Source organism: Pan troglodytes, chromosome 8 (genome assembly GCF_028858775.2).
Source record: "Pan troglodytes isolate AG18354 chromosome 8, NHGRI_mPanTro3-v2.0_pri, whole genome shotgun sequence".
NCBI lineage: Eukaryota > Metazoa > Chordata > Mammalia > Primates > Hominidae > Pan > Pan troglodytes.
This window is the reverse complement of record NC_072406.2, coordinates 138,777,464-138,788,241: the sequence shown is the minus strand read 5'-3', so window position 1 is coordinate 138,788,241 and position 10,778 is coordinate 138,777,464. Positions and strand designations below refer to the sequence as shown.

At 45.8% G+C, this 10,778-nt stretch overlaps 1 protein-coding gene across 5 annotated transcripts in view; it reads left to right on the top strand.

Annotated features, from left to right (window-relative positions):
• The first annotated feature begins 3,709 nt into the window (after nt 1-3,709).
• C10H10orf90 (chromosome 10 C10orf90 homolog) overlaps nt 3,710-10,778 on the top strand; it is a 260,276-nt gene continuing 253,207 nt past the window's right edge. For 3 of the 5 annotated variants that reach the window (XM_009459494.5, XM_009459493.5, XM_024346669.3), the window contains exon 1: nt 3,710-4,161. In XM_009459494.5, the coding sequence (XP_009457769.4) occupies nt 3,922-4,161 (240 nt within the window). In that variant the 5' untranslated portion in view covers nt 3,710-3,921. The remainder of the gene's footprint in view (nt 4,162-10,778) is intronic. The other 2 variants (XM_054659989.2, XM_016919616.4) reach the window with 1 other exon arrangement.

The following is a 10,778-nucleotide window of genomic DNA, read 5'->3' as shown; positions in this document are numbered from 1 at the left end:
GCTGGACTAGGTCCCCATGAGAGCTCTCCTTCTGGCTTGCAATCAGCCACCCTCTCACTGTGTCCCCATATGGCCTCTCCTCTATGCTCATGAGGAGGGGGTGGGGGAGAGAAAGAGATCTCTGTTCCTCTTCTCATGAGGCCACTAGTCTTATCATGAGGGTCTACCCTCATGACCTAATTTAACCCTCATTACTTTCCAAAGGCCCCATGATCAAGCACCATCACATTAGGAGTTAGGGCTTCTTCATATCAATTGGAGGATACCCAAATATTTAGATCAAAACAAAAGGCTCTGATTGGCCCTATTTGGGCCAGGTGCCCACCCCTGGGCCAGTCAATGGTCAGTCAGTGAGGTCAGAGGCATGGCCAGCTTCTATGGGCACCATATGGGAGGCTTCGGGGTGGATGTGGAGGAAGAGTTCCCAGAAGAGCAGGACTCTTGGCAAACCAAAAAGCGTTCAGTGTCCTTGGCAATATGTGTGAATGTGGTGGCATGGTGGTGCCTAATACCACCATTCTTTTGTGACTGTAAATGTGACTGACTTTCTGTCCTTTGGATGAGAACTAGCTTAGTTTGTGCTTGTGTCTGGCACTTCTTCCTTCCGTTGTTTTTGCTAGCATCTAGCATTAAAAATCTATACTTGTATAGTTTTAAAAATATATACTTTATAAAACAGTTTCACATACACCAACCACCTAACGCAATGTTCACAGCTGTCTGCTCCGGGGATGCTAACTCTATTTCCCATTTGAGGAGATCAAGGTTGGCCACCTGCCCCAGTTCTGGGCAGCATTACATGGCAGAGGAAGTCTTGGAGATAGGGTCTTAGGATGGCCAGTTGAGTTCCAGCTTCTCCTTAACAATCTTCCTTCTTTGGTATTAAAATGATGTGTCTGGCAATTTAGAGTCTTTGCCCTTTGGGAGTGATGACAGCTGGTGTCTGTCGGGCAGGTGCCCAGTGCCAGGCTCTGTCCCAAGCCCTTTACTAGTGCCAGCTGCTTCAGTCTCCACAGCAGCCCATCAAAGAAGGCACTATTGTTATCCTCTTAAATGGATGGGGAAACTGAAGCAAGGGTAGTGTGTAGTTCGCCCAAGGTTGCAAGGCAAGCACTGTGAACATCAGCAGGAACCACGTCTTCTTACTTGAAGGCTGTGCTTCAAGAGGGCACAGTGGCTGGACTGTGGAGGTTGTGGCCCTGCTGGAGGGTGAGGAGCAACAGTTCTGAGGGCAGATGGAAGGACATCAGCTCATTCTTCTGCATCCACCCCCACCTCAGTGACCCAGACAGGAAGGCCTGTCCCAGGGAGGGTGGAGCTGCTCTCTGCTGAGCTGTGTCTGCACATGGTCAAAATTGACACACTCTAGAACCCAGGGGTGTCAGAGAAGCTAGGGGGCTTGTGGTTAAAGGGAACTTAAGCCAGAAGGGAGGAGGCTTGTCCACAATCACCTGCTAGTTTGTCTTAGGGCCTAGGTGCAAACCCATCTCCAACTGTCCATCCAGTGCTCTTTCCAGCCCTCTGACCTCTCAGTCAAGGTTCTCTCCCTCTGGGCCTCAATTTTCTCCTGCATATAATGAGGAATTCAGTCTGACAATCCCAAGTCTTCTGTCCATCCCTATTGACCAAGGATCCCAGAGACCTGCCTAAGGCCACATTACTGCTTCCTCTTATTGGCCATACTGGCCAGTTAAGATCCAGCCACCAGCTGTGGTCAAGGGAGAGAGAAAACTCACCCATAGCCTTAATGATCTTTGGAATCTCCATAATCACCACAGGCTGGCTCTGCTTGTGAAAAGTGCTCACACTAGCAGTCAGCCAACCATCAGCAAACCTCTCCTACTCAGCTACTCAGCTGGTCTCGGAGTAGCTGACGACCACTCCTGGTCTCGGGGTAGCTGACAACCAGTCCTGGTCTCGGGGTAGCTGACGACCAGTCCTGGTCTCGGGGTAGCTGATGACCAGTCCTGCTGGCCTCAGCATTGTCCAAAGTCCTTTAATGTGTGTAGCGGTGGAAGAAAAGACTTTATTATTTGTTATCTGCCTTGCGGGGTCTCCTGGACAGGAGCAGATAGACACAAATGGGAGCTGGTTTAAATGGCGTTTTTGGGGACTCAAGGAATGACCTTCCCTGTGCCCAAACATGAAGCAGATCCCCTCTTTCCTTGGTGTCCCTGTTCAATTTTCATGTTTTTATTGCTCAAATGTCTCCCGTGGCTTTCTTTATCACATTGCTTCCAAATCCAAGATGGCGCTCCATGGTTTAGCTCCCTGGGAGTTTCCAGCATGACTCTCAGGTTTGAGTCAGCCATGGATGCCATCAGTTGGGTGTTGACACTCTCTTTGACATCCTTGGGAGAGCCCCAGGCAGACCCGGGCTGTGTTCTGTTTAAGGAACCATGAACTCCATTTCACTGTGTGATCTTGAGCCAGCATTTAGTCTCTGTAGGTCTTCTACTTTAACACTCAAATGAGAATGTTGGCCTAAATGATCTCTAAAGTCTTTTCTGTCTCCTCCTTCATTGCAGTTCCCGTCTTCAATACTTCCATTGCTCTGAAGGTGGAAGTTCAGCATTTTAGCCCCCAAGTCCTAGCCCTGCTGAGTGTGACATGCAAAGCTGCGACCCACAGCAGGAAGTCTCACAGTTCTGGGCTAGGACTGCAGCTCTGTTTTCAGGAAAGTTATCTGGAGGCTCTTCTTCCTTTAGCCTCTCCCATGGCTTTCAATGTGGGGCAGGTGACTTAATTATTCAAGGGGGTGTCTCTGCCAAGAGAAGGTCACCTGTGGAGAAGAGTTCTGTGTCTGGACTTGGAGCACAGCCACGATGCTCTCATCTGCTTCCTCTTGGCGCACACCCTTGATCCAAGGCTTGCCATTTTCACTTCTAAATTACTAGGTTAATAGAAATGGCATCAAAACATGAAATAAAGTGAGGCATATACCATGGATCTGCAATTCTAATTGACTTGAAATTTAGAATCTGATAATTATTAGCATTGTGTTAATCTCCATTATCATATGTGTAGCGAACACTGTGCAAAATAATTTGGGTAGAGAACGCGCAACTGTACTTTCAAAATGATGCCTAACGTGACTCTATTCTGTGTTGTTGTTTCACTGTTTTGCTCCCCAGATCCTAACAATAACCCTGTGAGTGGCAGATGGGGTATTTTCATTCCAGTTTTCCTCCTGGTAAACTGAGGCTCAGGGTGGTGAGGGAACTTCCCATGGTTGACCCAGGACCAGAGCCCCCTTCTAGGCGAGTGGACTCCACCCCCAGCCCCCACGTGACGCGCTGTTTTTCTGATGCCCTCTTGCAGCTGTTGCTGCTTCTGCGCTGGGAGTTCTCTTTTTCACTTGAATGTTTTCTTCTCCAGGGCTGAGGACGCTCTTTGTGTTGGTAGGCAGCCTGCACTTGTTCCTTTCAGTCCTGGCAAGTAAAAGCAGGAATTCTAAAAAGCAACGATTATTCCTCCTAGTTCCTTTGTACAGAGCCCTGTAAATAATTTCTTTGGATTTGAGGGGGTAGAGACTGACAAACATATTGAATCTCTCAGTAACTGGGTGAATTCTGTGTTCAAAACTTCAATGCAGTGGAAAGAGAAATACTTCTTTGAAATCAGAGAAGACTTTGAGTGACCCGAGAGCTCAGGCGTGAGGCTGGAAACAGACCACAACAAGAAGTTTTTTTTTTTTTTTTTTTTTTTGGCACGTAAAGGTCACCCTGAGGTTCCCACATCCACATCCTTCACAAATGTAGCTGGGATATTGAGACAACTAGCTCTGGAGTTGGAAAACACTGGGACAGGTCCGAGCTGGGGCACTGCCCAAGTCCCTCCTGTTGCACTCAATACCTGGGTTAAACAAAGAAAATTGTGTTTGCCAGTCTCGCTAGCTAAAGTCACAAGATTCTGAGTCTCATGCAGCACTCTGGAATTCCTACAAAAACTCATCCGCAGGGGTATGCTGCCCGCTACACAGAAACGGCCGTGCATCGGACTTTCCAGATAAAAACATTTAGTACAGAGTTGAAAAACCATGTGATGGTCATGGATTTTGTGAAGAGTAACTGGTTTCCCTCCCAGAGAAGAGCCAAAGTTTGTATCATCCATATGTGTCAAGGCTTGAAGACGGCTGAGCAGACAGCCAGCAGATATGAGGTATGGCTGAGCCTGGGTGGGTGAGTGGGTACATGCTTGACTCAGAGAGAGATGGACGTGTTGCTCATCAGACAGTTCAGGTGTTTTATCTGGTCTAATAAATTAATCATTTGTGTTTGTAGACTTCCCTAAGGGATTTGGAAAAGCCTTCTTCATTTCTGAATTTATTTTAGTTTTTGAAATATGGGGGAGGGGGAAAGTATATCGGATGAAGTTAATTTACGATGACACATGTCTGCATTTACAAACTTTATTGGTGCTCCAAAGACACTGAGTTGGGTAATTTGTATCCATGTTTAGAAACTACAGCATGTTTCTGTGAGTTAAATATTCTTAGCTCTGTATGTTTGCAATCACCTGTCTTTAAAAGCAAATTCCTACTCGTTTCCTGTTGTGTTTTGTAGGAGAATATGTATGACGTGCCTTCATCGAGTTAAAATAGAATGATTCAAGTTAGGCCAGTAAGAATGATCTTTTATTTTTGAGAGCAAGCTCTAATTTTCAGGCAGAGACAACTTTGTGAAAAAAAAAAAAAAGAGAGAGAGTGAGAGAACTTTGGAGATTTAAAATGTCAAAGTGAGATAAACACATTACTCTGAAACATATTTGTATTCTGCAACTAGTATCAGCCACTAGCAGTTATCTTTTCAGAAAGTAAACACGCATGAAATCTGATCGGCTCTTTATTGTACATGGAATAAATTATGAACGACATTGTAATTGACTCCCATATAGCTCATTTACCCATCTCTTTTGATAGATGTAACATGCAAATTGCTAATGCCTTATGAAAAGGTAACCTTTCTGAATATTGATGCTGTTATTAGGAAAGCCTTCCCATGAATACTGGCAAATATGCCAGGTCTTTGTTCCCCAGGCTGGGCAGAAGGAAGCCAGCACAGTGTGGAAGGAACAGGTTTTTCAAGGTTCAAGGCTGGCTTCTTCCAGTTCCAGCCCTGGGAGTGTGAATTTCCATGTTCACAACAGAGATGTAAAGGCCACAGAAATAATGGTGCTAATTAAATTCAGTAATAGTTGTTCATTACTTCATTGCCCAATCAACCGGAGCAAAAGGTGTGCAATTAGAATATAATTGAAAGAAATCAGAGATGTCATTATTCACAAGTAATTAATCAGATGGGGACAGAATTTTATCATTGCATAATTTTCACTGAGGTTATTTTCCAGTCCTCCAGAGAGAGAAAAACTTGTTGAATTACATTATCATGCATTTTACAAAAGTGTTCATAGCTTCATTTTAAACCCTATGTAGCAAATGGTAGATCTGGCATTCTCGTTTTCTTCGTATATAAAACTTCACTTATTCCTATAGCCACACTGATTAAAACAATATGAAAAAAGTACACCTTTTTAGGAGGTTACAAAAAACTTCAAATATATGACAGTCACAGCTACATTTTTTTCAGGGCCCAATATGCTGCTACTATTGACAGCCAACAACCGAGCCACTAATGTTAAAATGAATGCCAGATCCAAGCCCCCACCTGCAATCAGTCTGATGGGCTGGATGGGCCTCACTGTGTCCATGACTCCCCAAGTTGTCCAGGAAGGGCCTGCCTCCTCAGCTCTAGGGCGGGCCAAGTTTGAAAACCATCAGATGGGATTTGCACCCCCTGTCCCTCTGAACTTCAAGGTCTGCTCTTGACTTTTGGTAGCAAACATTTCCGATTTTAAAATATTCCACATCCATTAAATTATTCTTCATGTTATTCCTACCATGACATCTCAGCATTATTTAGATTAGGAAATTTAGGAAGAAGGAAACTTCCTTGCTCAATTTCCCAAGCTGAACTGCTGAGAGACCCCAATTAGCACTTCTGGGTTCTGCCTTTGGACTTGGCCTGGTGACTCCTTCTCTTCTATCAGCTTCAAGGCCATTGGTTAACCTGCCCTGGGCTTTGACCACAAAGTACTCAATGGGCTGACAAATGAGCAGGGTCTCTGGGATGAACTCTCAATGCACAAAGGTGCTAGATTAAAGAAACTGGCTGGTTATCTGGCAAAAGTGAGTTTTGGAGATTTTATTTCTGTAAAAACCTTATGGATTTCAAGTTCTTCCCATGAGGTCCTGCAAATCTGCTTGGTTTTAGTGTAAAACCTACAGACTCAAATTTTTCCAAAACCATGGGCTTAGTCCTGAGCTGTCTTAATGGTTGGAGAAGCCACCTCTCACCAGCTGAACTGCAGCCCAGGGATGATCCAACCACACGCATACCTTTACATAGACTTCCTTCTGATAGGAACAAGGAGCAGAGCCTGCTGCGCTGAAAGTTACCAGGATTGGGAGCAGGTGATGGTGAGGGGTGCTGAAGGTCCCTGGGTTCATATTTTCAAAGACTTGATGTCTGCACACTCTAAAAATGCCCCAAACTCTGAGAAATACAGTTTGTTAAGGGCATGTCTCCCCCTGCGTATGTTTTTGATGAATTTCAGACATCAAGGTAGCCATAACTGGAGGATGGGATGAGCCTATATTGGAGCTCTGCCTTCTGTCCGCATGGCAAGCAGGGACACTTTCTGAGACTCTCCATGCAGCAGAGCTTGCATGGTTTTGCCAGCTTGGGAAGGGAAACCTCATAGAATTCAGTGATGTGCTCATATCTCCTATGGTGTGAATGTAAGTGAGCATCTCCTGATTGATTGTGGAGACCTTTCTGATGGTAGGTGCAGGCTGAGATGCATCAGCTAAGGCTCACCCATCTGTCCTCTGACAGGCGACAGTTTCTAATGCCTTTAATCACTAAATGAGCCAAAGAAAGATTTTGTATTTGGAAATCACTATTTGGCCATGCCTCCTGATATTTTTCAAAATCTCCATCATCATTTCCATCTCCTTTTTCTATTCATTCTTTTAAAAAATTGGGTTTAGTCAGCTGGGTGTGGTGGCTCACGCCTGTAATCCCAGCACTTTGGGAGGCTGAGGTGGGTGGATCACGAGGTCAGGAGATCAAGACCATCCTGGCTAACACAGTGAAACCCTGTGTCTACTAAAAATACAAAAAATTAGCTGGGTGTGGTGGCAGTTGCCTGTAGTCCCAGCTACTCGGGAGGCTGAGGCAGGAGAATGGCATGAATCCGGGAGGCAGAGCTTGCAATGAGCCGAGATTGTGCCACTGCACTCCAGCCTGGGCGACAGAGCAACACTCTGTTTCCAAAACAAAACAAAACAAAACAAAACAAACAAACAAAAAAATTGGGTTTAGCCAGTAGTGCTGAATTCTGGCTGAGTAGAATCATAGTGAACTTTTTTTTTTTTGAGACAGGGTCTCACTCTGTCGCCCAGGCTGGAGTGCAGTGGCACGATCTTGGCTCGCTGCAACCTCCGCCTCCCGGGTTCAAATGATTCTCCTGCCTCAGCCTCCTGAGTAGCTGGGATTACAAGCACCCGCCACCATGCCCGGCTAATTTTTTTTTGTACTTTTAGTAGAGATGGGGTTTTACCATATTGGCCAGGCTGGTCTCGAACTCCTGACCTCATGATCCGCCCGCCTTGACCTCCCAAAGTGCTGGGATTACAGGTGTGAGCCACCGTGCCTGGCCTCATAGTGAACTTTTTAAAGAACTGCATATGCCTCTGGTGCAGCCATGGCCATTGTGACTCAGTGGGCCCAGAGCAGCGTGAAGGCATTGGCAATGACAAACAAGGAAGAACACTTACCAGGTGACTCCTTTCATCTCCCACGCCCCTCCTCGTGCTCATGCTTTCCTCTACCTTCTTGAGCTGCTTTAAGGTCCTTGTCTCCTCATTTTATCAACATCTGTTATTTCTGCATCATTTCTAGTGATTGATTTTCCTCCTGATTATGGGTCATGCTTCTTTGCACACTAGGTAATTTTAAAATTGAATTTTGGATATTGTGAATCTTACATTGTTTGGTGTTTGATTTTATTAAGTTATTTGAAAACAGCTTGACCCTTTTGAGGCTTATTTTTTCGATTTGTTTGGGCTTGTTGAAATACCCTGGGGATATTTGGTAATGTCTGCAGACAGTTTGGTTGTGACAACCTTGGGGAAAATGCTACTGGTGTCTAATGGGTAGAGGCCAGAGATGCAGCTAATATTCTACAATGCACAGGGCAGTGCCACCTTCAACCCCGCAACAAAGAATTACCTAGCTGAAAATGTCCATGGTGTTGAGGCCTAGTGGGCTAATTTAGTCCCAGTGTTACAACATGACCCTTCTGAGGACTCCACCTGATGTCTCACGTGTGACAAGGTGTTTGTACCTGTGCTGGCGGGAACCTAAATTGCTTCCAAATAGCTCCTGAATGATGTGACCTACCACTTTCTGGAAGTTCTTTTCTTGGTTTCAGGTATTTTTCTCTTGGGCAGGTGCAGATCAGTATTCAGGCAAAGACCTGGGAAGTTCCCTGCAGGCTGCTGGAATTCTCCTTTGCAGTTCTCCTCTTCCTAAATTCCAGCTACATTGGCCTCTCTAATTTCCGTCTCTACCTCCTCCACTCAGCAAAGACCCCAGGCTCAGCTGAGTTTCCCCTCCTAAGCTGCAGCCTGGACACTGCCTCCAGGTGGGGACAATTGTAGGACTCACCTCTCTTGTTTTCCTCCTCTCAGGGGTCATAGTGCTGCATTGCTTGTTGTTCAATATCTGGAAATCATTGTTTCCTAGCGGTTGTCTGGTTACTCTATCATGGCTGGAAGAAGTCTCCCAGAGTGGTTTCAATATACCACCATAGTTTGGAAACTTAGCTCTGGGCTTTGATGAATGTTTTCCAGTGGTTGGAGTACACCGTTCAGTCTTGTAAAATAAAAGCACTCAAGTTAAGTACTTGGGCTTCAAGAGAACTTGATTCAGGAAATAAAGAGGTCACTGAGACCAAACAGGAGGTAAAGCGAACATTTCCTTTCTTCTCACAGTTATCAAAAGGTGCAAAACAATTTTCCCTATTTCCAGACCAAGTTGAAGAGCTTAGCCAGATCAAAGTTTGGAGTCTCACCTTTCCCCCTGAAGTCCCAGCCTCCAAGCAGTATTTTTGCTGTAATGTGCTTATGGCTCTGACTGCAGTGAAGACTCTACCTCCAGCCTGAGGAGGGCTGAGAAAAGGCTGTTTCACAAAGGGCAATAAAGATTTCCATGAGCTCTGCCACTCTGCCAACAGGCTGGGAGCCCCTGCCTCATTCCTGTGCCTTGCCTGCTGTCTGGTGGGTGCTGGGGCTCCTCCTAGAAGCCTCAGCTCAGCCTCCACTGGCAATGGCTGATGGCCTCCATTCAAATGCAGACATGAGAAGAGCCAAGAGGGAAATGAAATGGCTGTACTTGGGTCTCAATGCTGCCCTCTCGCCATATTCTTCCAGCCCTCCCTGCACCTGTCAACTGGAGCTGCCTGTCAGAGGGCAAGGTCCTAAAAAGGTGTGAGGAGTTAGAGGTCTGAAGTCAGTTTTGTTGCATCAGGAGGCATATCTGAAATCTGGTGAGTGAGGTCTCCAATCTCGCTACAATGGACAGTATTTAATGAGAGGTCAAGTGTGAGCTGACCCAGGGCATTGGCAGCTAAGGCTTATAAGATCTATCTGACATCATTTTGGTAAATTTCCACCAGGGAATTGGGAACCTGTGGGGAGACCATATCCACATTTCAGCCAAACTAAGGGAGAGAAGAGACAGCAGATGAAAGGTGGTGGTGTGGTTAAGAGAAAGAGCACTGGGTTGAGACTGTCTGGGCTCTCACCAGCTAAGTGACCTTGGCAATTTTCTTCTCTTTGAGCCTAGTTTTCTCATCTGTGTTCATATGAACAATGATAATATCTGCCTTATAGCGTTGCTGGGGGCATTACAAGAGATAACCTATATAAAGGGTTAAGTCTTGGGGCTAGCATGGAGGCTGTACCCCGTGAAAGTGACACAGAGCCACGGCACCAAGACGTGGCCCCTGGGTGCAGGCGAATTGTAACCAGTGATTTATGGGTGCTGCTGCTTTGTAAGCAGGTCTTGTTTAAATTGGGGTGAAACACTTCCTTTCCCTGCTTCCCCACACTCAGGGCGTCAGGTCACAGAGACTTATGACCTTCTATATTCTTGGCTCAGGGTAATCTCCATCCCCCAAGCAATTCAGAGATTAGTCATCAAATTGGCCAGGACCTGAATGCACAGTTTTCATTTAGAGCATGCCTGCTCCTGGGGCCAGCTGCAAATTCCATCATGGACAAGAGACTCTTGAGAGTGTGAGTTCATCCACACCTGATTCCCTCACGATAAAGATAGGGCTAAGGCAGAAAGCATTAATGAGGCATTTTCGACATAAAGTGGACCTCCCTAGGGGCAAGGATCTAAATGGGGTTTTACCATCTTATGGAAGATTGCATGGCCCTCACACCTTAGTGTACTTTAGAATCCTTAGAACTTTCTAAGAATTCAGACCCCTGGGTTCTGGGAGGGGCGGCGTCCAGAAATCTATGTTTTTAAATAGAGTACTTGGTGGTTCTGTTGCAGTTCTGAACCCATGATCTGCAAGTTCTAGACCAATATTTTCCAACCGCACGAACCCCAAAGAAAGTCACAAAAAAGCCAGCTGAATTGTCCATGTTAAGAAAACTGGCGTGTAGAAGGGCAGGGGGTGGGGGCAGATGTGAGTCAGAG